The sequence below is a fragment of the Micromys minutus genome (genome assembly GCF_963924665.1).
Source record: "Micromys minutus genome assembly, chromosome: 16".
NCBI lineage: Eukaryota > Metazoa > Chordata > Mammalia > Rodentia > Muridae > Micromys > Micromys minutus.
In genome coordinates, this window is record NC_137985.1 from 25,933,716 (window position 1) to 25,959,701 (window position 25,986).

A 25,986-nucleotide genomic window follows, 5' to 3' on the forward strand; every position below is an offset into this window, starting at 1 on the left:
TTCTGCGCTGCTATAAAACTGGAGAGAATTTGAGGTGTTGAGGGGGTTTCACTAGGTTTTGTGGTGTCATAAGTCACTTTAAGAGCCTCCTCTTTGTTGGTAACAAGCCCCAGACTAGGAGTCTTTTGTGCAGATTAATCCTTCACGGATGCAGAAATGGATTGGGCCGGCTAGGTGTGACACCCTCTGAATACGGAAAAAGCTGCATAGTTGGGCGGGGGTTAGGTGAGCTGCCAAATGCCAAGTCCTCCATGATTGCCACCTCAGAAAGGACACATGGCAGGGGGCCAAGATTTATACTAGTACTTAGAGAACATAATTCTGAACCCAGTCTAGACCTGCACCCTTAATACTGGAGTGGATACAAATGTTGCGTCTTGCGATCTTAAGGCCGCCATCACTCTTCCTGGATCCCATTCTCTTCTGCAGGAAGGTGCGGTGTACAGCAGACTGAGTTACCTTCCCACACATTTATATATCTTTGGAGCTGTGGGCAATGCCATAAAAGGTACTTAGCTACCTTCCCCCCCTCCCCATGTCACCAAGGCGACTGGAATAACTGTATGTCAGAAGACAAGACTGGCGAAGTGCTTCCTCCCATAGGAAATGGGAATTTAGTGGTATTGTATCTATTTTGCCCTCCTGGTGGTAGCCTCCCACTACCCTGCTAATGCTCAGAAGCAAGCAATTAAGCGTCCTTGCTAGCCTTGACCGGTGGCATTCTTAAAGTGCTGCGGAGTTCTTAATGGACAGCGTGATCTCAGTACGACTTTCCTACCTCTCACTTTGTATTTGGCCATTAAAGGCTTTGGAACCTTCCTCACAAACCTCTTTTAACACTGCTAGGTTTGTACAGGAGTCTGAGTACTGTCGCTGAGACCAGTGCAGGCTGTGTCTGTCCCCAGCACCTGGCTCTAGCACAAGCAGAGTGTCTTTTTAGTGTCTCTCCCATGTAGGACTCGCCTTCAGGGGCTGTCCAGCATGACAGGAGTTGGCATGGGTCTTCGCGTGGTCATGTAGGAAAGGAAAAAAAGCTGTAGTTGACACTTAGCTACTTAACTATCGGGAGGGGCTCACTGACTCCTGATTGGTTTTACATTTCATCCCTTTTTTCCCCTCCTCTCCTTCTTTTCTGTTTCTGTCTCTGACCCCAGGGGAGGGGAAACGGGAATAGTGAGCGATCAAAAATAAACCTCTTATGTCAAAGCCGGGAAGGAAGTATAAATACGAAGGGCTAGGCAGCCCACTCGGTGCTTCCCGAGGAAGAAGGCAACTGCACGGGACGCGCCGGGGAGGACGCGCGCTCGCGGCCCAAGGCGCCAGCTGCTTCAGTTCTGCTAGGTTGGCTGGCGGGCGCAGGAGGAGCGGGCTGCGCGATCCAGAGGGGCCGCCAGGGGACCGCCGCGTCTGCTGCCGCTGGCCGAGTCGGCCTCCCCATCCGATTGATCATTTTTCCTGGACAGAGCAGCCCGGCCGCCTCAGGCCACCAGCACCTGCCCGTGCGCAGCGGTCTTCTTCCCTCTCCCGCACTCAGCAGCCCTCTGCCCCCATGCTCCGCGACCTCACCGCCACCCGGTGGCCGCCCCTCCTGCTGCTGCTATTGCAGCTGCCGCCGCTGCCACTCGTCTGCGGCGCCCCGGCGGGGCCGGGAACCGGGACGCAGGCCTCGGAGCTAGTGGTGCCCACGCGGTTGCCCGGCAGCGCGAGCGAGCTCGCCTTCCACCTGTCCGCCTTCGGCCAGGGCTTCGTGCTGCGCCTGGCGCCGGACGCCAGCTTCCTGGCGCCGGAGTTCAAGATCGAGCGCCTCGGGGGCTCGAGCGCGGCGGCTGGGGGCGAGCCGGGGCTGCGTGGATGCTTCTTCTCCGGCACAGTGAATGGAGAGCGGGAGTCGCTGGCGGCGATGAGCCTGTGTCGCGGGCTGAGCGGCTCGTTCTTGCTGGCAGGCGAGGAGTTCACTATCCAGCCACAGGGCGCTGGGGACTCCCTGGACCAGCCGCATCGTCTGCAGCGCTGGGGGCCCGGACAGCGCCGGGAGGACCCCGGGCTCGCTGCCGCCGAAGTCTTCCCCCTCCCTCAAGGACTGGAGTGGGAGATGGAGATGGGTGATGGGCAAGGACAGGAGAGAAGTGACAACGAAGAGGACAGGGAGCAGGACAAAGAGGGGTTGCGCAAAGAGACAGCAGACTCCCATAAAGTGCCACCACCCTTCGGATCCAAAACTAGGAGCAAGAGGTTTGTGTCCGAGGCTCGCTTCGTGGAAACACTTCTGGTGGCTGATGCGTCCATGGCTACCTTCTATGGAACCGACCTGCAGGTAGGACTCTCCAGAGCCTTCCTCAGACCCTGTCTTAACATTCTATTGCTTCCCGAAGGTTTTCAATTCTTCTCTTCTCATGGGGGGCGGGGGGGGGAAATCCCTCGCGCTTCCAAGCCCAACCCCAAAGGGGACTTTCTTCTTTCTGAGAAACAGCAGTAACTCCATTAACTTCTGCCATCCCGGCTTCCTACTTCCCAATCCCCAAATCCCTTCCAATTTACAGTAGAGGCGCTGGCTCTGTCTCTTCTGAGCGGCATCTCAATCTCTCACAGTTTCCGGGCACCTGCTTCTCCCAAAACGAGATAAAAGCTGCGTTTTGAAAGAGCCCTGTCCTTCCTGGTTCCCCTTCCCGAAACTCTCTACTATCTGGGGCTCTCTGAGACTCCCTAGGAGAGGAAGCTGGGCTGGGACAAGGTGGCTGGGACTGTCTTTTGGTACAGAACCGGGGTTCCTGTAAGTAAACGTTGTTAGTGGGAACTGGACCTGGGAAGAAGCTGTCCAACTTCTGTACGCCCAGCTGGTTCTGATCAAGGGGCATGGGCTACCTTGCCAACCTGGCGCTCAGCCCTGGCAGAACTTGGCAATGCCAGCATCTAGCTCGAGAAGGAAGAACAGAATTTCTTCTCCCGGGGGCTCAGCCAGAAAACTGAAGTTTCAGAGAGAAAGGGGAGGGAGCAGGGCTGAAAGATGAACTTTTCAGTTACTGTATTTAAAGGAACCAGGGCTGAGGTGGGCCCACCCAGCCACCCTCTGCCCAGAATCAGCTTTCAACTGACCTAGGCAGAAAAATTAAATCCAAGGCATAATTAATAGTAGCTGAGCATTCCTTACTACATGCAGATGATGCTGACTCAGCAAGAAGTGCTCCCAATACCTTTCTCCCAAGATAGGACAAAGATCTTACCAGAAGCAGAAGGGGTCAGGGTCCCATGTTCTGGAATATATGGAACCATAAATGTGAGCTCAGCTAGAGGAAACTGACCTGTCCAGAGATCATAGTTCCCCCAGTTAGGGATCCCGGCACTACAACCAATGCTTTGGCAGCAATGGTGTCCTTGATCAGGGTCCCTATCCTAGCTAGATTCAGCCTGTGCCTGAATCCGTTTTGGATGCCAAGGGCATGGGCGTTCCCTTTGCAGAATGGCCAGACAAACAGACAGCACACCTTCCGCTTGTCATCTTGTCTTTTCCACCTCCTGTGGTGAAGAGGTGCTTAATGAGAAAGTTTCGGAGCAAACCACGTGGGGAAGGAAGAAGGACTGTGGGTGAGCCATCCACACGATTGCTGTTCTATCTACTGCACAGACCAATTAAACCTGGGACAGGCTCTCTGCAGTCTTGTGGTATTGGCTCTGCTCAGAACACTGCAAGACAGCTCTGGGCCCCTTGAGGTTTGATCTGTGCTGATGTCATATTTGATTCGCTGCCTGCCCTAAGAGGAGGTACCAACCACTTCTTCTGACTCTTTCCCCCCAGTATGTATTAGAGAAGTAGAGAAGGGTCTTCCTAATCCACAAAGACCACTACATCTGGCTCTAGGCTGCTCCAGGAACAAACCCAAAACTAAAAATTATATCTAGCCCTAAATTAGAATAATCCCTGACATCTGCTTGAAATCGAAAATGTAAAAAGACCAACAGGAACACAGAGAAATTTCAAGACAAGTCAGTTTTTCAGACTGAAGAGCTAACATGTCCTCCCTAGTAGGTCTCTCAACTCCTCATTTAAACAGTGAGTTGTTAAACATTTTCTTCAAGCAGGTACTTGGCATCTTCAAAATTCACAGCTGCCCAGACTCCAGTAGTTACTGAAACAGGACATCTGGATCAGACGCAGGCTATGCTGACTTCTGCTTGAGGTCCAGGTGTGTTGCTCATGTCTCTGTGAAAACCACCAAGTCCTGGTGCTTTAAGACCCAGCTTATGCAAAGCCACCTTCTCCATTCAGAAGCCAGTCCTTAACACATATCCTGCAAGGAGGTTCTGAGAATCTATTCAGACAGATAGAGGTCACTTTGGGGTGTCTTTGGGTAATGGGGGATTGATGGTGATAAAAGCCCCTGACTAAGGAACAAGGTGCTTGGACAAAATAGTACCCTCGGGTTTGAGCATCTGTGAGACTGTTTCACGATGAGCCCAGTTTCTGGAAGGTTCAGCTGCTCTCTTGAGTACTCTCCACTTACAGAATGCTTTTATGGGCATGACCCCAGCAAAAATGCTTGTAAGAGAAGCAGAGGAAGAATACACAGCTCAAAAAGAACTTGGAAGTTGCCTAAGGTCACACATCCCAGGTTTCCTGATCCTAAGTCTAGCACTCTTGGTCTCTACCATACTGTGTCTTCTCATGAGGAAGATCTGTGGTTCTATTCTCCCTCTCCCAACTGTCCACATCCTGATATGGTTCCTTAGATTCAGTAGTCTCGAGATGCCCCGACCGTGTGCCCAGCTCCGTTCTGAAATCACCTTTGCCTTCAAAGCTTCAAGGAAGAATTGGCTATGATCCAGATTGGTGTCATTGCTAAGTGACAATGACATTTACCAGAATTCTGGAAGTGAGTTCACTTAACCCCTTCACAACAGAAGCCCCTGCCTCCCACCTTCTTATCTGGTTTCAGAGTTAAGGGCTCATCATAACAGTTTCGCAGATGGTTAGACTAGAACACATTGGCTTGTCCAGGTTCCTTAAAGGACCAAGGGCTCTTATCATCACCATCAACAACCCCCATTACCCAAAGATACCCCAAAGTGACATCTATCTGTCTGAACAGATTGCAGGTTACATGTTAAGGACTGGCTTCTGTGTGGAGGAGGTGGCTTTGAATAAGCTATGTCTTAAGGCACCAGGACTTGGTGGTTTTCACAAAGTCACCTGTGTGAGCAACACATCTAGACCTCAAGCAAAAGTCAGCATAACCTGAGTAGAACCAGATTTCCTGTTTTAGTAGCTCTGTAATACTGGAGCCTGGTCAGCTGTGATTTCTGTCAGAGTTAAAGAAAGGGGAGCTTTCTGGAAAGACGGACCATCTCAGGAGAGTCCACTAGCTTTGTCTACATCTCAGATACTACTAAGTGTCCCCTGGTTGGACTTGGAGCAGAACAGAGTTCCAAACAGACCTTCTAAACCTATTTCTCAGCAGGGGGACTCTGAATGGTCCTTCATCCTCAAAGCAGACCAGAGCATTCCCAGACGCAAGGTCCTGGGAGTTGATTCTAGGGAGAGGCTGTCAGGATCATCTCATGTCCCTCTACCTTCTGCAGTGAATGTTCCTCAGAAGCCTTCGTTCTATAATTATCCTATACCCTAGTTTGCCCAGAGGAATCTTTGCCTGGTAGCATAAAAACAAATAGTGTCATCTTTTGATGTCAATAGTGTGCTGGTTTTGGTGACACACAGATAGATCTAGGCTTCATCAGCTCTGTATTTATGCCAGTTTTTGTGGGAGAAAGACATGTTACATTGATGATGTTCAGCCCACATTCCAAACAATGAGTCCTTGCCATCCCTTGCTACAGTGAAAATGACCAAAGATACTATTTTCCCCCACCCCCCAAAAAGTTCAAATATCCAAATGTTTGGGTATGTGTAATTCATGGCAGGGCTTGCTTATTTGCTTGCAAACATTGGGTTTGGTTCTCCTTGTAGAAACCAAGATTGATGGTAGTGTAGTAGCCGGGAACATAGCCTTAGAAGGAAAACAGATGTAACTGAGACTTCCAAGGCAAGTATCCATCTCTCTGTACCTCAATTTCTTCACCAGGAAAATGGGAGTAGTCATACCCAAGTCCTAAAACTGTCCTGAGAATGTAACAAAACATGAAACACATCCAAGCCAGGGCCTGGTAGACAGTTGGTGCTTGGCAAGGCATAGTTCTATTCCTAGAGTTGCCGTTGGTGACTGAAGGCATTTGACAGAGGGGTATAATGGTGTGGCTACACATTACAGGAATGCTAGCTACTGCTTTTCAGCTTTGCTGTCTCACATGGCAGAGAGACCATCTTTGCAGATTGCCCCAGCTCTGAGTTGCTTATGGTTGGCTTCTTGCAGCTTTAAAGAATGGTAGTTTTTGCAACGCCTTTTGCTGTTTGGTGAACAAGGTGTGATAAAGAATGGCTACGTGAGTCTCACTCTTTCCTCTCCCTTTGCTTCTCCCTTCCCTCCTTACAGAGCTATCCTAGGCCTTAGAGTCATATCAGGAGGAGGACTAAGGATACCACATGTGGACATACATTGTCACTCTTCTGATGTCCCCGGGCACACCACACAGGACTCAGTTCCCACTGTGTGGAAGCAAATAAGCAAAGTACTACCAAGTACAGGTGACACTGTAGCTAGGATGAGGAACTGCTGCTAATGCACTTCGCCAAAGCTCAGCTTCCACAAGAATCCCGACAGTAGGCTTCAACCACCCTAGGAGCATCCAGGATCCTAGGGAGGGAAGTTTTTACTTGTAGCTCAAAGAATTCTGGGTGTACTGAGAAGGTCCCCAGAAAAATACTGCCTTTACCTGAGAAAACGTAAGCTGCTTGACTCATCTTGACTGCGGGGACCATGGGCTCTACCACTCTGGCATCGTTCTGGAGGTTTCTGCCAAACAACAGGGGTCTTCATCAGTAGGGGAAGAGTCTCATTTCCACTCTTTATCTTTAGCTCAGTTTGTACTTGTGTGGTAAACAGAGAGGTATAAATAGACACCAGGTGGTGGGTCAAGCAAGCCATTTGACTTTTTCCTTGACTGGCACCTGGGCCTGCTCCCTGTATCAGTAAGTCAGGTCCATCCTTCAGGACCTAGAGAATAAATGAAGAATCCAAAAGCATAGAGACTTCAGGTGACATACTTATCCCAAGCTTAGCAATCCTTGTTCCTGGAGAGCTATGAAATGAACCATGATGCAAAACTCCTGCCACTGTATCTAGATGATAGAGCTGGCCATGGGAGATCATGGGAATGGCCTGCTTCTCAGTGAGACAGGGACTAGAACTTCTAAAAGGAACATTGAATTGCAGAATCTCTGTGGTCCTCCCCTAGGCAGATTATCTTTGGAGATAGCAGTCAGTGACAGGGAAGAACTTAGGCTGTCTTCATGACTCCCTGGCCTTCTCAGCCTTCCTGCAGCTCAGTATCTGGAAAAAAGGATCTCCTGAGTTCCCTATGCTGTCCTCTCTCCATATAGCCCATTGCCTGGGGGATTAGGCAAGTTATCTGTCACTCTGCCTTAGTCAGGTCTCGCCTGCTCAGCTTGAGTATACAGACCATTCTCAGTCCCCCAAATCTTCAACTCCTCATTTTAAACCACCTTCTTGAACACCTAGAAGCCAGCATCTTGGCTCCAGACTGTTCTGAAAAGACCTCAACCCTCCCTAGTTTTCATACCACAGAACTAGGACTCAAGAGGAAGAAATCCTGGAAAGAGTTATAGATTTCTCCAGAAGAGATCCCCAGGGATTGGTCCAGTCAGATTCTAGCCTCGCTAGACAGACCAGGAGACTGCCTGTCCTCCCTCAAGAAGCAGGGACAATCTGGCCAGGAACTTGTCTCCCAAGCTACCATTCCTCAGGACTCACCCTCGGTTGCATAATGATGTGGTTGCATATTTCCCCTCAGCCATCCAACTCAGGGAACTAATGCCAAGTTGCAGATTTGCTGATAAGATGTTTACATCAGCCTAAACAAGCTAGAGTGCATGGCATGCTGAGTCACCTGATCTCAGAAACCTGCCAAGCCGTTTGTAGGTGTAATAAAACATCTGGTCTACCGCTTGCGGGATGAACAGACAGGCCCCATACACAAATAATGAGATGCATCTGGAACTCCCACATAAGGTCTTTCTCAATGGAATGTCCCCTCCGTAGCTTTCCCTCCCTTTCTACTCCCACCTTTTAGACCACAGGAGAAAGAAGAGAGAGGAGCTAAGGGTGGTGAAGCTCCTGGAAGCAAAAAAAGGCAAAGCATACAAGCAACTGCTCAGATTGCCACACCATGGGCTCAAGGCATGCCAGCTTGTCACCCGCTGTCTCTGCCTCTAAAAAATAATTCACAAGTTCCCCAAAGCAGGACAATAAGCTCTCATCTGGTGTCCCCTCAAAGCCTTAGAATCCAGGGGAAAAAAAAAAAAAAAAAAAAAGGCAGTTGGCAGTTCAAGGATAGGCCAGAGGCCAACTAATGATGTAGGACCATAGGCCTTTCAGTTAGCCTAGGGAACTGCCAGCAGGTGGGATCCTCTACATGTGAGCCTCATTAGACCCTCTGGCTTCTCTCAAGCTCCAAGTAGAAGAGAATAAATACTGGGAATGGTGGTGGGGACTGTTCAGGAAGAAACCAAAAGGCTGAAAGTCTAGGAAGGAGTGTGAACCTCAGACACACACACACACACACACACACACACACACACACATACACACATACACCTGAGCTGGCATCTTGGCTTTAAGAGTAGTGTGATCTCCAAGAATTTGTTGAACTTGAGTGACTCTTTCGTTCATAAGCAGAATGGCAATGCCTAATCTATAGTTGCTCTGGGAAGCTAATGAGGTGCTGTTTCAACTATGGTCAATGACTACTGTAGCTGTTGCTGAGGGTAATGATTAGAGCAAAGTTTTCAGGGTTAACAGTTCTCAGGCTAAAAGTAGAAGTTATCCCAGTGAACACCAGGAAAATATTCAGACAGAGCATGTTCTAAGAGGGAAATTCCATTGACTGTAAGTCCTCAGACTGTTGCTTCTGGAGTGAAGCCAGGGAAGATGGGGATGCTTGGCGAGGTTGGTGTCCTGGGCCGTCAGAATAAGCCATCCAACCCAAGAGAACTTTTTATTTGCAGTTCCAGTGCAGCAGCACTTGAAATGCTGCTGGTGCAATGGAAGAAATGTGTGTGTTGAATTCTAATTAATTATTAGGAAGTAGATATTCCATGAGCTAGATGTTCAGTGCATAAGTTTTGTGATCAGACAGGACAGGGATCAGATGATGGTTCATTAGCTTTGTGATCTTGGGCCAGCCAATGAGGCTTGGTCTTCTCTGGGGAAATAACACCAAGTCCTCAAATGTTTTACTAATCCTCATGGGAGGCTGAATTTCTATAAAGCTCAGCCCAGAGCCCGACATGTGTAAGATAGCGTCTGCTAATGAGGTGGTAGGAGTGGGCAGCCAAGGCAATGAAAGTGATTGGCATTCTCTCCCTGTTCCCCCTTCCGGTAGAACCACATCCTCACAGTGATGTCAATGGCAGCCCGAATCTACAAGCACCCAAGCATCAGGAACTCCATCAACCTTGTGGTGGTAAAAGTGCTAATAGTGGAAGAAGAAGGATGGGGTCCAGAGGTGTCGGACAACGGAGGGCTCACACTGCGAAACTTCTGCAGCTGGCAGCGGCGCTTCAACAAGCCCAGTGACCGCCACCCGGAGCACTATGACACTGCCATCTTGTTCACCAGGCAGGTGTGTGGTCATTCTGAAAGCCCAGGAAGGCTTTTGGAAGAAGGGATGGGCAGATCAAAGAGAGGGCTCTGAGGCCTGCCCAAACATGGGAACTGTCTCCCTGCTGGCCCCAGCTGGACTTTGGAGGCCTCTTGGTGGAATAATGAGAAGCGGGTCATGAGGACAAGTGTGAGGCCTCTGCAAGGGGGGAAGAATCTAATAAGGGCAATTTTCCAAGTGTTTGTCACCAGCTGTCTGCTGAGGTCATACCAAGAGGAAGCAGACTCAAGCAACCCTGGGAGAGGTCTGGACATAGAAATGGGAAAAGGGTTCTGTCTCCAGTCTGGTTAGCCATAGGAATGGCCCCCTAGGGATCCCTGGAGTTTTCACATGGAAGGGTGGCTATAGTGACTTAAACAGCTTTCCTGAAGTCAACGGGCACAGTCAGGTGTGTCAGGCCCAGGTCGTCAGTCCTCACAGGAGCCACGGGTGGAAATTAAGTGGTGTTATATCCATTTTGCAACTGAGGTAAAAGAGCCAATACAGCAGTGGAGCCTGCAGTTAAGCCCAAGCAGTCTTACCTCAGCATCTACCTCTGAGCATCTACCTCTGAGCATCTACCTCTGAGCGTCTACCTCCCAAAGCAGGCTTTTGAAGTCCCAAACAGGCCAACTGCCCCTCGCTGCCCCCCCACTGCCGTGTGTGTGTGTGTGTGTGTGTGTGTGTGTGTGTGTGTGTGTGTATCTGTATGTGTCCGTGTGTGTACTCCTGTGCGCACACACATGCACATGTGATGCTAGTGTTAATGTTGGTGTTGTCTTAACAATGATACGTTTCTTGGGCCCCTCTCCACGTTAGAAAAATAAGGATAGGTAAACCAACTGTCACAACCAAGACAGAAAAACCAAGTAGTTGGAACTGCTAGGTGGAATGCCTAAGTGCTGAGCTCTACTGATTAATTTGTATTAAAAAAACAAATACACACCTTAAAAGCCTCCGCAATGCTTATGCTATCAGGAGTTATCTCTCAGAAGGCTGAGTGGGACATTAGACACTTACCCCTGGTCTCTATGCCTATTCCTATAACCTAGCATACTCTCTTCACCAAACAGAACTTCTGTGGGAAGGGAGAGCAGTGTGACACCCTGGGGATGGCAGACGTTGGCACCATCTGTGACCCCAACAAGAGCTGCTCAGTGATCAAGGATGAGGGACTGCAGGCAGCCTACACCCTGGCCCATGAGCTAGGTAAGACTTGTCATTCCAGAGCTTGCTTCAGATGTCAGTGGGAGCGACCTCTGTCACGTCCACAGCTGCCTGGCTTCTGAGAAGGAGGTGGTCTCACATGTAGCCATTGACAAAGTAGTTCTATGCATATAGATGTTGTACTTGAAATTACTAACTCCATTCCAGTGCTGAGCATAAAACCAAAGCGCCAAATTGATGTCCTGGGCCATGAGCAGCACCACCCAGAGAATGCCAGATCATGGGAGAAGTGTTCAGTTACCATGAGGATCCAAGGAAGCTAAGTAGTCAGGCTTCATGGGGAGATGGATTATGAAGAGAAAGCCATGTTAGAAAGCCAACAGTCAAAGGGAATGTTTGGTCAAAAACTAAAGGGATCTCCAATGGTCCTCTGAAATCTGAAAAGATTTCTTGGAAGTAGGACACTGAGAACAAGATACAAAATAAATGTGTTCAGGGAGTCCCCATGGCCATGCCAATGGGAGATGATAATAGGAAAGATCTGCAGAGACCAGCAACACTGGTGGCCATGTAGGGAAGATATGGACAGGACAGGGCACTGGATAGCTGGAATGGACCACAGCTCTCTGCTTCCCTTACCCCCAACCAGGGCACGTTCTCAGCATGCCCCATGATGATTCTAAGCCCTGTGTGAGACTGTTTGGGCCCATGGGCAACTACCACATGATGACACCCTTCTTCATCCACGTGAACAAGACGCTGCCCTGGTCTCCCTGCAGTGCTGTCTACCTCACAGAGCTTCTGGATGACGGCCATGGTATGCTCCACTCAGCTCCCCTCGGCTTCTCTCCACCCTTCTGCTGCAGAGCCTCTTTCATGGCTGTTGGCACCTGCTGTGGCCTGGGGGCTCTCTGCAGCTGTGCTTTCTCACAAAGCCCATAGGGTGGGGAAAACCTCCAGAGGCACGTCACTCTAGAAAGGCATGTGAAGCATCCCCCAGCATGCTCCTCCTTGTCCCCATCTTCCCACCGCCTGAGCTCTGGGATAAGTCATATTTACTCATTCCAACGCAGAAGGAATTAGTCTGAGAAGATTGTCCAGAGGTGGTGAGTTTAAGCAGGACCTAGAGGAATGGAAGACTGTTTGTAGTTTAAAAGAGCAAAGAAGAGAATGTTCCGGGCCGGAGTTATACACTGAATAGCAGCTCAGAAATGACAGAAAGGCTGTGGACAGGTCATATGAGAGCCAGGATCTAGGGCAGGGGCGCCCAGTTTAAGAAGTTTAGATTGTCAAACAAAGCAGTGAAGCAACTATTCTAGATTCTTCTGAAGGAGGCAGGGATATATAGCCAATGCAAACAGAGTAGATTGTAGAAATGTTAATACTTGGGCTTACATTGCCTGTCAGGGTTCCTAAACTTTACATGGGATGTGGTTTTATACTGCAAGTGGCTAGCAGTCATGAGAGGCATACTGAACATCACAGGAAATACACCGGACAGCCAAGAAAAAAAACCTGTCCTACAAACTGTGTTTGCTACAGTTGCCCAGAATTAAACAAGTTCTATGCACACAGTTGGATGCTGGTGATGTTTAGATCAGGGATAAAGAATCGGGGATGACTAGACGCTAAAGTACATCATTCAGAATTGGACGTTTAGCATCAGAGCTCAGTGCAGGAGAGCATGCAGAGCTGAGACCAAAGGATTGCCCTTGTTCTGACTTACCTGTTTCTTCTATTCTCAGGAGATTGTCTCCTGGATGCCCCCACCTCGGTTCTGCCCCTCCCCACAGGTCTCCCAGGCCACAGCACCCTCTATGAGCTGGACCAGCAGTGCAAGCAGATCTTTGGGCCTGAATTCCGACACTGCCCCAACACCTCTGTAGAGGACATCTGTGTCCAGCTCTGGTGCCGTCATCAGGATAGTGATGAGCCCATTTGCCACACAAAGAATGGCAGCCTGCTCTGGGCTGATGGCACGCCCTGTGGCCCTGGCCACCTGTGCCTGGACGGTAGCTGTGTGCTCAAGGAAGAAGTGGAGAATCCCAAGGTGAGGAAAATGGAGAGGAGATAGAGGGAGGAGGGGAAAGCCCATCGAGGAGGCCAGGGCTCTATATGTGACAGTCGGGAGCCAAGATGCTTCAGGTCAAGTTGAAAGTGTTACTCATTAGGAAAACCAGTCATCTTTCAACAAAATGAACTGTAATTACCCCCACACGTGGGAAGCTTTGAGGCTTGCTCATGGTTGCATTGGTCCTCAAAGTTTAGCATCTCCTCCTGGGTGCTGTTTTGTAGCTGTTTTGAGGTCTCATGAGGGTGGGTGAAGGCGTGAAGACCAGAAGGCAGGCACTGAGCAAGTGAGAGCCCAGGGAAATCCACTATAAATAGAGATTGACACAGAGTAGGAACATTTCATAAGGGCTGAGTATCCATAGCCCACCATGTTAGAGCTGAGTTCCTCAGTGGAAAGCAGAGAATAACTAAATGGTAAGAATGTCATGCTCCGAGCGGAGGGGAGAAGGGATCCGAGTGGCCTGCATCCAGAAAGAGAAACCTTGGCCCAATACAGAGGAAACTTGCGTGAAACCCCAAGGCCATGGCAGTAAGGGATTTGAGTGGTTCGCTTCTTCTCCCGGCTCTTAATGCATTCAAACAGCAAGGCTGATCACATTTCTCCTTCTGCAAGTCATGGAGCCTTAGTGATGAAATACCATCCGATGAGTTTCACAGCCTGGGTCCTGCCCAGTGCTGAATCGCCACGGTGGCCTGAGCATGTTCCAAGGGCTGTCCTTGGTGACATGCTCTTGTGCCGATTTGGAGCCTCCCTGGGCTGTGAAAGCCACACATTCTCACCCGAGGCCTGGGCTGGTGCAGTGTTCATGGATTCCAGCGCAGACACCTCCTGGTCTCCCCATTTATTCTCTTCTCGTGGTGCTGAAAGAGAAGAAGGGTCCAACCACCCATCTCAGAAACACCTTTGAGAGTGATATAAAACAGTCACAGGATTATCTATCCTTAAAATGGAAAGGGCAGGACTGGGAGCTAACCTTTGTATGCAGTATTGTGCCTTCCATATGACTGCATCGCTGCTGTAGAATTTTATGTGTGGAGCAAAAGAATGACAATCATGGGGTGGGGTTTTTTTTGGAGGGGGGCAGTGGTATATTTTTAAAGCTTTCTTTCTCTTTCTTTCTTCCTGTGTTTATTTTTTACAGTCCTCTTCTTTCATTTTATTATGAGCAGTGTGTTGCTTTAATAATAGAAAAAGAAAGTAATTTAGAACCCTTGGTGGCGCTGTCAAAAGAAAGGCTTTGCTCTCTTAAGTCCGTTGTAAACTTGGAAGTGATTCTGTGTACTACCCGGCTCTGGAGTCAGCAGCTGTTAGAACTGTGGCAAGACCTCTCAGCAGCCATTTCTTTAGACCAGGGGTTCTCAGCCTCGGCACCAGTGACACTGGAGCAAGGAAAGGCTTTGTGGGGATTGTGCACTGTTGGTTCTTTCTAAGAATCGTTGTCTTGATCCACTACTAGGGGCATTATGTAAGGCAGCTACACTGATTCCAGACTCCTCCCATTGAGGGCAGCATGAGTCCCAATGGAAACCTACTGCACTAGACCCAATGGAAACCCAATGGAAACCTACTGCACCAGACCCAATGGAAACCCAGTGGAAATCTACTGCACCAGACCCAAAGGAAACCTACTGCAACAGACTCAAACTCACCCCTAAAAGATTCTCATACTCATTCAGCAGCTATGGTGTTGGGCACCTGGGTAGGGCAAGGTGCTGTTTATATATACTATGCAGTCACAGCAAACAAACCTAGCACAACCTTTGTGCTCACAAAGCTGCGTCCAAGCAGGCCACACTATCATTAACCAAGAGACTGAAATCATTTACAGAACTCAACCTGCCCTCCTTTGGTCCTCATTCAGTGACATTGTGTGTTGCAGGCTGTGGTAGATGGAGACTGGGGTCCCTGGGGACCCTGGGGACAATGTTCTCGCACCTGTGGTGGAGGGATACAGTTTTCAAACCGTGAGTGTGATAATCCAGCGCCTCAGAATGGAGGAAGATTTTGCCTGGGTGAGAGAGTCAAGTACCAATCTTGTAACACAGAGGAATGTCCATCAAACGGTAATTACCTGCCGGAATAGCTGATGGGGTAGGTGCAGCGGGTCCCAAGAGGAGGACAAGGGGTCTCCCCGGGTACAGAGTTGAGCCCTCATCCAGATTTATATGTGCTCTGCAAGATGCCAAGGTTGGAAACAGTCCTCCGTTGCCTTTACTTTAGGGAGAGGATGGGGATATCAAAGGAGAGATTACTCTTATCCTCGTCTTCTGAGTTGTTGAGGGACAAAGCATGTCACTCCCAAGCAAATCTGAGAGAGACCTTTGAAGAAGGACTGTGTGGAGGTTAATAATCCTCTCTGGAGGCATCTAAACCCTCCTCTATGCAGATGGCAGCCTTTTCCAAAGCAAGTGTCAAAGCCAAACCTCCAAGGTCTCTCCAGCCTGTACTCAGTCCAGGCAGGAGGGAGAGTTTCTGGGTGTGATTGATTCCTGGGTACATTCCTTCTGAGAAGAGCTGCCCATCTTCTCTTGGAGCCATAGCAACTGCCTGACAGCCTTCCCCAGAAGGAGCGTCACCTCTGCCTCCCCTTGCTCATTCTTACTGCCTAGGTCATGCTAGAAAACACACACGTGAATTCAAAGCGGAAAGGGGGCAGTAGCCAACTTAGGAAAGAGAATCAGATTTTTTATTTATTTTTTTGTTTTTTGGCCATCATCCCCTCCAGTGCCAGTTCAGGCAGCTCCAGGAAGTGCTGGCAGCACAAAAAGGCAAGGGAAGCTTTAGGAGAAATTCCCCCAGCTGCCAAGATAAATGATGCCCTGGCATAGGGCTGAGTATCTAATAGGGAAATCTGTAGGCCCTGAAGTTTTGCTAAACAGGGAGGATCAGCAGCGGTATAAGCTCTAGAAATTTCTCTCCAGTACTAATGAGAGTTTTCAAGGTAGACATGAATAATAGGTGACGTTATAACTTAGAGAGAGATTAGCCATTTCTATCAAGTATCCGTCAGTGCCTCTGTGTCTGTAACCATAATAGATACAGAAGGCTTAAGTGCACATCGCATGGTCTCTGTCCTCAAGGATTTTGCAATATTACTAGTGAGGAGCTCTTTTGCACGGTAGCCCTGGCTTACTCTGTAAAGCAGCAATCCTGAGCATATGGGGAGTCAGAGAAGGAAGGAAGCTCAGAGAGTTTAGGCCAAGGAAGGTTGAGATGATGATGTACTGGTGAGGCACAAAGTTATATGCCAGGATGGGGCAGGTATGCTAAGCCCCATCAATTGCTCAGGAGGAGCCAAACAGAAGTTACAGCATGTCAGGGAAAGGTCCTTAAAACCTGAAACAGCCTATGTGGATTGTCCATGATGACTATCCACCTAACGCTTTTCCAGGTACAGCCAGGACCCCCTCAGCAATATGAGCTCTCAAGCTCAGCATTGTACATCTGTGTTTAAGAGTCTCCATGGGCCATTCAGATGCACAGCAAGAGTAAAGATCATGGTAGGAGGAGCAGACTTCATTCAGGACTGTGCAAGGAAAACACTCACATCTGAAGGGTAGATTAGTCTGAAGGCTGTACACATATGCCTTCCTGTATGAGCACTGGAGAGGCTCACTGGAAGCTGAAGACTGAGTCCCCAAGGGATGGCATGATGCCTCGGCTTGAGATTATGAGAGTTCTATGCAGTCATTTGAGATGACAAATTTTCCTGAATTTAGCAGAAGATGCCATGGTAGGTTAGAGATAGCACAGAGAGACACTTGAATGTCCAGGATGCTGGGGCGCCAGCCTCATTCTGGAGCATAATAATGAATACCAAACCAAACCAATTATTGAAAGAATAAAAAAAAAATTCTGGTTGGGGGAGTAATTGTAGTACCTGCAGATGGAGCTCTCCATAGATATTCAGAACTACAAAAAGTGAGTTGTAGAGGCAAGACTAGAGATAGAAATGCCCTTCCCACATATCTGCTGTTACTAGGAAAATCAGTGTAAACAAGAGTCCTAAAAATATAGCTCTCTATCAACCATATATCCTCAGATGGAAAAGATATGTGTACCAGAAATCCCAGTACAAGGCTGGATGGCTCCTTTTCATGGACCTTCGAGAAAAGGTCACGCATACTTCCCCCACTCAGATATGTCTGGAAATAGTGGGCTTTCACCTGTGTCCTTGGTTTGAGACCCAAGCCTAGAGAGAAAGGAGGCCTGGATTCAGACTTTTACATGAGTTCTTCAGCAGGTTTGTTACTCCATGCCTTTCCTTACTCTTCTCAGGAAAAAGCTTCAGGGAGCAGCAGTGTGAGAAATATAATGCCTACAACCACACAGACCTGGATGGGAATTTCCTGCAGTGGGTCCCCAAATATTCAGGAGTGTCCCCCCGAGACCGATGCAAGCTGTTTTGCAGAGCCCGTGGGAGGAGTGAGTTCAAAGTGTTTGAAGCTAAGGTAAGAATCCCCCAGACTCTGACAGGGATGGGAGGACAGGCTCCTGTTGCCTCCCCCGCCTGCAGATGCCTTCTGTGTGTTACATTGTCCTCTCTTACCTTTCCTTTCCCAGGTGATTGATGGCACTCTGTGTGGACCGGATTCTCTGTCCATCTGCGTCCGGGGACAATGTGTTAAGGCTGGCTGTGACCATGTGGTGAACTCACCTAAGAAGCTGGACAAATGTGGGGTGTGTGGGGGCAAAGGCACTACCTGTAGGAAGGTCTCTGGTTCTTTCACCCCCTTCAGGTGAGTCTCCTAGAGGCTGTACCCAGGCAGAGGAACATAAAGGGCTTTGGACACTGATAGCCTCAAGCTTAGATAGCAGCTGCTAGTTTACAGTTGCATTGATGGTAGGGTCTTATAAAGACTTCAAGACTCCATTTCTGTACAGAATGTCAGTGGTTGACCCTTCTCACAGTAGTCAGGATTTACTGAGGTAGCAAATGTGGGGCACTTGAGATAGGGTCTGGCTATGAAGAGAACAGGATGGGGAAATCATTATTTTATTAGAGCTGGAGGCCCATGGATGGGGATGTGTCCACACTGAGTCAATTAGCAGGAGAGTAACCTTGAGTAGCACAAGACTCAGCCACAAACGTATCCCCTAGGCCTGTTATGGAGAGGACATCTAACCCTAAGGCCAGTGAGCCCTGTCTTTCCTGTGACTAGACCATCATCAGAGAAGAGGATGCAAACCAGTGGTTCAGCAGCCTTGTGAATCTAAGGGCTCGGGGGAAAAAAAAACTCACACTCAAGTACCCCACATTCATTAGAGCACCCCACATGTGTTAGAGCTCCTGGGTTAGTCTTTTATAATATTCCAGGCAAGGACAAAACTGTTATTCCCTACCTTGGGATTGAGAGACTGAAATAGGAAAAGATTAGCTGACTCTTCTAAGGTCACACTCAGAGCTACTGATAGACAGAAAGAAAACTTGAGTTTCTTCTTCCTCCACTTCCTCTTCTTCGTTTTCCTTCTTCCTGCCATGCTAGAGATTAAACCTAGGGCATCTCTCGATGGAAGGCCAGGTTCTTTAAGTACCAGGCAATTGTTTGTACCTTACACTTCCTGGAGAGTAAGGACAAGGCCAAATATTTTCTTTGTCTCTCTGGTATCAAGTTCATGGATGTGACTTTCTAGCATTCAAGTCTTCTAGCAAGCTCCAGTAGTTTTTGTCCTTTACTGACTAGTTTTGTACCTAGTGAAGCTTGCTCCATACTTCTCTATATCCCTCCTCTCTCTCATTTCCTTCATTTCTCCTTCACTTTCTCTCCCTTCTTTCATCTTCTTTACATATGTTATGGTAGTATATACCTCAAAAAATAGAACCAGAAAAAAAAATGGGAGTGTTTCCACACTTAAACTCAAATAAGTAGGAAAAAAAAAAAAGACATGAGCTATTCAGATCATGGGTACCTTAGCCACTTCCTCCTAGCTCCTAAACATGTGGCCTTGCATGATCCCCCTAACCTTAGACTGGGCATACAGAAAGCATAGCAAAGAATCTACCTGATGGCCTTTCTTAATAGTTTATCCCAACCCTGAATAGCTCAGATTCCCATAGGAAGAAGAGGGGGTAGTCTCGACATTCTACATAAAGCCCCATGTCTACAATGAACTGGGAGCATTTCCCCCAGTGTATCCTATCACTAAAAACCATGGTACTCCTGATGTTTGGCCACACTCGAGAAGTGGTTCCAGAGGAGCAAGCTTTATTTCCCACCATTCCCAAGTCCATAATAATCAAATACTAGATGCAGGTTGACTCAAAGAGCCGGTGTCAGTCCTCTAGCCTGGTTGGGTTCTGGCATAAGGAAAGGGCTCATACCTTTCCATAAAAGCTCTGGGTCTGGAGGTAGCCACACCCACTTTTGCCACCACAAAGTAGCAAATGTATTTGAGTTCTCTTGGAGCCAAGGAGGGGTCCTGTTGCCTACCTTTTGCTCCTAGGCTCTCCTGTGTTGCTGTCAAAATCAATGTTTAACTGCCTTAACAGGTACAGTTGATTGCCAGATGAAGCAGAAACCCATAGAAAGCTCAATGCCCAAGACAATTCTGTCTACCTTGGCACCTAATTTATTTTGAACTTGGAACCAACCACTTTATTTGCTGGTTGTTTTTGTCTGTTCACCCCCACCTGTGGGACCCATTTTAGTGTCCAGGCTGGGAAGCCACCAACCCTAAGTGTTTTTCTGTCTCTATCGTAGTTATGGCTACAATGACATTGTCACCATCCCAGCTGGTGCCACAAACATTGATGTGAAACAACGGAGCCACCCGGGGGTCCGAAATGACGGCAGCTACCTGGCACTGAAGACAGCCAATGGGCAGTACCTGCTCAATGGCAACCTGGCCATCTCTGCCATTGAGCAAGACATCTTGATGAAGGGGACCATCCTGAAGTACAGTGGTTCCATGGCTACCCTGGAGCGACTGCAGAGCTTCCAGGCCCTACCTGAGCCTCTTACAGTACAGCTCCTGACTGTGTCTGGTGAGGTCTTCCCTCCAAAAGTCAGATATACCTTCTTTGTCCCCAATGACATGGACTTCAGCATGCAGAATAGCAAAGAAAGAGCAACCACCAACATCATCCAGTCACTGCTCCATGCAGAGTGGGTGCTGGGGGACTGGTCTGAATGTCCCAGCACATGTGGCGGTAGCTGGCAGCGGCGGACTGTGGAATGCAGGGACCTCTCAGGTCAGGTCTCTGACACCTGTGATGAGGCTCTGAAACCTGAGGATGCCAAGCCCTGTGGAAGCCAGCCATGTCCCCTCTGATCCCCTTGGTGGAAATGTCTTAGGCTTACAGATTTGGGCTACTGGCATACAGACAAAGGTCACCTCTGAGGTGATACTACATATCAAGATGGCATGGCCCTTCCAGGCCTTCTATTACTACAACCCTTTGGGTACCACTTAATTCATAAAGAAGAGAGAAGAGGGCAAAAGGGTAACAGCTTATAAAGTTGACTGTCTAGTGGACTGGAACTTGTTTATGACCAAGAAGATGGTATGGGTTAAAAGGTGAAAGTATACTTATTGATTCAAATGGGAGATTTCAGAGCCAGCCTCTTTGCAAAGGACTAGCAAGGTTAAATGAAAAAGAAGATTTTTTTTTCTATTTGGTTTCCCCAATAATTTATCTACCTCACAGCAGGGGGAACTTTGGTATATAAGAGGTATAAGGCCAGTTGGTGGTGGTGGTGAGCTCCAAAGCAAGCTTCACAGATATCTCTGAGCTGTCTTCAGAAATGACCATGGCTGTTTTCACCATTAAAATCTGTTGTCTAAAAGGGCGGTGGTGTCCATCCCAGGGTTACGGAAAACCATGTATATGTTCTCAGGCTGCCACCTGCTGGGGCTGACCCATTTCAAGTATTTATGCAAATATGTCTCTGAACTAAAGTGTGATCTTATGCCAGTGAGATTGTCTAGTCTGGTTCATTACTTCTTTGGAAGAGGCAGAGACCCAGCATCCAAAGACAAAGGTTAAACATAACTTACCTGGAGTCCACACAGGGCAGCTGCGATCTTTCCTGGATATCTTTAGCTTCCAGTAAGAAGGTGTGATGCATCATCTGTGTGATGCACAACCGTATGGTTCTCAAACCCCAGTGCCTTCTAAAGGGCTCAGTCCAACACAACGGCTGAGCAGACTGTAGATCTACATTCCCAACCACCACCAGGTGATGTGAGGGCTGACGTTTTAGAGACTGCATGCCAAGAACCCCGAATTCGAGAAAATTCCGACATGTAGGTTATGCTGTTCAGTACTCTGGGATCCCTATCTTTTCATTGATGTTCATTATGTTTTCTGATTTTGAGAGAGGGTCTCATGTAATTGAGTCTAATCTCAGACTCTCTATGTAGTCAAGGGTGGTCTTAAACTTCGGAACCTCCTATCTCCACCTCCCAAGTGCTGAAATTGCAGGATTGTACCTGGTTGGTTATTTACTTATTTATTTATTTATTTATTTATTTATTTATTTATTTACTTTGGAAGCAGGGGCTTGTTAATCTAAAGAAATACTCAGCAATACTCTACTCAGCAAGCTGGTCTCTCAGCCCTCTTATGTGCTGACCTGCCTCATTTAAGCAAAAAACAAAAAAAAAAAACAAACAAACAAACAAACAAAAAACCCTTTTAGGATTCCAGAATTTCACACCCTCTGCCCAGAGACCATCACTCCAGAGACATCCCTTCCTGCTCAGCACATGACCCCCACCACATTTCATCCTTAACCTGAAACTCTTGTACTCCAGTTTCCCAATGAGCACTATGAACCTGAAACAGTCCCTACCCACAGGAAATCTCCTCGAGAGCCTCTAAAATCCTGTCTTCCTACCTCATCTCTCAGGGTTCAGAAGAAGCTCCCTTGCTCAGTCTTCCATATAAGGAATTCAGTCCTCAGTCACAAATGGATGAGATGAAGTGGAGATTTAAATGTGTGTGTGTGTGTGTGTGTGTGTGTGTGTGTGTGTGTGTGTGTGTGTGTTTAAGAGCTGAGGGGATGGTTCCATTACTAAAGTGCTTGGTGTACAAGTGTGAAGCCAGGAGTCCAAATCTTCTGTACCCATGTAAAAAGCCAAGTGGGCTGGGCAGCCTGCCTGTAATTCCAAAGCTCAAGAGGCAGTGACAGGCAGACTGACTAGCCAGAGTAACCGTCATCACAGGGTTCAGTGAGACACCTAGCCTCAATAAAGAAAGTGGAAGACAATCAAAAAAGACAGCTGATATCCGCCTTTGACTTCCATATGCATAAATAAACACACACACACACATGCAAAATAGAAAGAAATGGCATTCTGGCAATAGAAGGGAAATGCTTCAATTCTTCCTGGTTTTCATTACCCTTTTTTTCTTGCTTCCAAGTTTCTTTCAAGAGATGGGGACAGACACATGCTAAATGGAGCCCTAGAATAAATAAGGACTTAGACCCTTGGGGCACAAGGTAAAGCCACTAGTGCCCTTCTCAACTGATCTCTAGACAGTTGACATCTGCTCGGTACCTTTTTCGTGTCCGTCTAGTTTTTTAGTGAGTAGGAGGCAGGACTTACCCAAATATAAACAAGCATGTGCACACAGGCATGTTGTTACTGACTGATAAACGCGGGGACTCCCTCCCCCCTTGCTGTGCCCCGGTTTGCTGAGGCTGATGTGTGTTTTCTGCAAGTCTTCATGCCCTTCCGTTTCTCATTCTCTCCCAAATAATCAAAGACAAGTGTGTCCTCACCAACTGCCCATGTCAGGCCAGCTGTGCCATCCGCCTGCCTGTATCTTTACCAGACACAGCTTTTGCCCTGGAGTTCAGCTGGCAAGGGAGCTGCTTATGTGCAAAGCAGAAAGGAATCCGGCTTGGCTCTCCCTTGCTGTGTGGGCTCAGCAAGGCTCACAGAATACATACTTGTTTGTGTCTGGAAATTCAACAGCTGCAGCTCAGCACTCAGCAAACAGAGCCGCAGAGGGAGACCACACCGTTGTAGGCCCTAGCCAACCACAGCCACCCCTTTAGCTCATAGTATTTCCTCTGCGGAGCAGTTGTGTTTTCTACCCATTGCTCCTGGAAAGTGGTACCCATGCTTTCTCACTGGAGGTCCTAAGGCTCTGACTCAAGCAGGTAACTCAGCCATTAACCTGGATAGTCAAAGCACCTAGCCAAAATATTCCAAAGGTAGTGCATTAGCATCAAGGTTTTCTACTTTGCTTTCTTTCTTTCCCATTTTTTTTTTTTTATCCTCAGGCTAACTAAATCCAAAACCAGTCATAGTAGCATACCTATGCAGCCCCGGTACTCAGGAAGCTGAGACTAGAGGCTCTTAAATTCAATGTTAGTCTAGGCTACAAAAAAAAGAGACCCTGTCAAAAAATTAGAGATTAAGTGAGTTATTGTCTGGGGTTTCTCCTGTGCCTATTATGCCCAAATACCTGACCAGAGACTGAAAGTTTGGGAAGGGAATTCCCCAAGTGAAAATGGGGTGCATCCCTGCCAGCAATCCACACCCCTAGTTTCATCATCATTCAGATCCTTAGCCACCTCAAAAGCATTCAGAATAAGCAGACAAAAGGCAGAGGAAGTGGGAAACAGCCCTCCTGCCTGCAATTATGGAAGATAAGCTGCGGTTCCCTGTGCTTTGGTGGCCTGCGGCATGAGGACAACAGGACATTACGAGGCAATCTCTGCACATGAAACATAAAAGACAAGTCACCCGTGGAAGCTGGCATTTCTGCTGGCTCATCGTGGGCAGCTATTCAAGGAGCAAGCACTATGTATTCGCTTTGCATGGGGAAACATTGTAGAAAGCCTGGGAGTGTAGCTATGAGGTTGAATGTACAGCCAGCATGAGTGAAGTCCTGGGGTTTGATTCCCCAGCACGGGAAAACAAAGTGGGGAAGGCAAGAAATGTAGGCTGGAGAAGAGAGATGATATTCTAAACAATATTATCGAAGGAACTAGCAGGAAACTGTGTGAGCTGAGCCTCCCATTCTACCTCAGAGGACTGGGACCCTTCCCAGGTACCTGTCTGTACTTCCAGTCCACGTTTCCCTGGTTTGCTCTTCAAATGGGGAGATTCTCTGACATTCCACTAAAGAAGTAGCCATCCTTTCTTACAGACTAGCCCCAAAACACCACAGAAGAGAGAAAGGGGTTCCTCTCGGAAGGTGCTGGTAAGAGAGAGAAGATGCCAGTATGCAATCACCGAAACTCCAAGCTGAGTTCTGCCCTGGTTAGAACACTTTCCTTCTAGCCATGTCTCAGAGAAGAGATCAGAACATTCTGGTGTTCCCTCCCCTGGCAGGTGATGTACAATTGCCCCAGCAAAGGAGAAAGTAAAGAAGCCGTCCCCAGATCTCTCTCTTCCTCATCCCAAACATCCTGTAAATCTCAGGAGCACTGAAAGAGTTGTACTCAGCCAAACACAACTTCCTGTTTCTAAGAAAGGGAAAGGGAAAAAACGAATTGAAAGGATATTTGGACACTAGAGATTTCGAGTTTCTGTAAACCCAAGTGAATCAGACACATGTGGAATAAATTTCCCCGGAAATAAGAAGAGATGCTGCCGAGTTCCTCTTGCCGGACCAAAGAGGGGAGCTGGGAAGGGAGGAGGTACATCGGATGCTAAAAGGAAAGAAGAGCCTTGTCAGTGTTGGATCAAAGACTGGGTCCCAGTGATGACAAGGGTCAACACTGCCCCTCCCACGACCACTTCCTGACTTGTGGATTACTCAGAGCTTCTCCACCTCTGAAGTCATAAATCCAAATATCCTGCTCCCTGACCACAACTTGCCATCTTTCCAGATCTTTCACTAACCCCACCACACATCCCTTCATCCTCATGGCTCCCAGGTTCTTGACCACCCCATGTACGTTCTTCCTTCATCTGCCTTTAAACTCCGTGTTTGAGCACCTTAAAGCCATTGAACCTCTCAGCATCCTTACCTCACTGACTTTCTTCCCAACACCCCAGCCTCAAGTTGATGCATCCAGCCCTTCCTGAGATTGCCAGCTTCCCTTACATACATTCTTCTAATATGCAAGGGATCTGCCACAGATAAATGCACAACCCAGGATGAGATTTATACCTACTCCAGATCATCAAGGCCTGACAGGGGCATAAAATCTGACCAGAACCCTAATGCTTCCCTAGGAACAGGCTCCTCTCTCAGGACAGCTAAGCCATTGACTTTTCCTTGTCCTCCACCGCAGAGGCCCACTCTGGACTCATTCAGCTTAGTACTCACATTCATTATAGAATCGAGCAGAATCCACATCATTGGTGAAATTATACTACAGAGCACTATGTGCCACTGTAAAACTACGGTGTCCACTGGACCAGTGACCCAAGCAGACAGCTGTAGCTCTGGGTCTCCAGGAAAATGATTTTCTGACTTCTCCACGAGTCTCAAGTTCACAATGCTGCCAGATTTCGCTGTGATAAGAAGCCTTAGATTCTAGCGCTCGGCAGAACCCAACTGTGTATCTCTTATCACAGTAGACAGAGAAGAAACACTGTCAACAGATCCAGCAGAGACAAACCTAGAAAATTACAATTCTACATTATTCTGGAATAAGGAAGCATATTCCAATTTATGTCAATCTGCATAAATAAAGAAGATAGAATAGTTAACTCTACTACATTATCAGTTAACTATTCAGCTCTTGACAAATCAGTGCTTACATGCTTCCTGATAACCCAACCCTTGTACCCCATCATCAACCAAGCCCTTGCCACCACTTGCTCTGTGTCTTGGCTGCCCATAATCTGCAAGCAGTGAAAGCATCTCACTGTTGAATGGAGATAACTCATCAGATCCCAGCTATGGAAGAAGGGAGGGAAGGCCCACAGTGGAACAAAACCAACACAGCACACATAAAGACAACTGATTTCCCCCAGTGCCAGTCTTGGTTTCCGGCTGGCTATCTCCAGTGTATTGTAATGCTGAAAGGACATCTTCTTCTCTATTTTGAGTCTTATTTGCAAGA

General features: G+C 48.0%; 1 protein-coding gene across 1 annotated transcript; it reads left to right on the plus strand.

Moving 5' to 3' along the window:
• Positions 1-1,549: 1,549 nt before the first annotated feature.
• Positions 1,550-20,497, plus strand: ADAMTS8 (ADAM metallopeptidase with thrombospondin type 1 motif 8; the record flags this gene model as incomplete). The annotated part of the gene is made up of 9 exons (XM_080930029.1): positions 1,550-2,314; positions 9,511-9,750; positions 10,842-10,977; positions 11,585-11,752; positions 12,681-12,985; positions 14,889-15,072; positions 17,288-17,460; positions 17,573-17,748; positions 19,711-20,497. The coding sequence occupies 9 exons, from the start codon at positions 1,550-1,552 to the stop codon at positions 20,279-20,281; spliced, it is 2,718 nt and encodes a 905-aa protein (XP_080786155.1). The 3' UTR covers positions 20,282-20,497.
• Between the last annotated feature and the right edge of the window lie 5,489 nt (positions 20,498-25,986).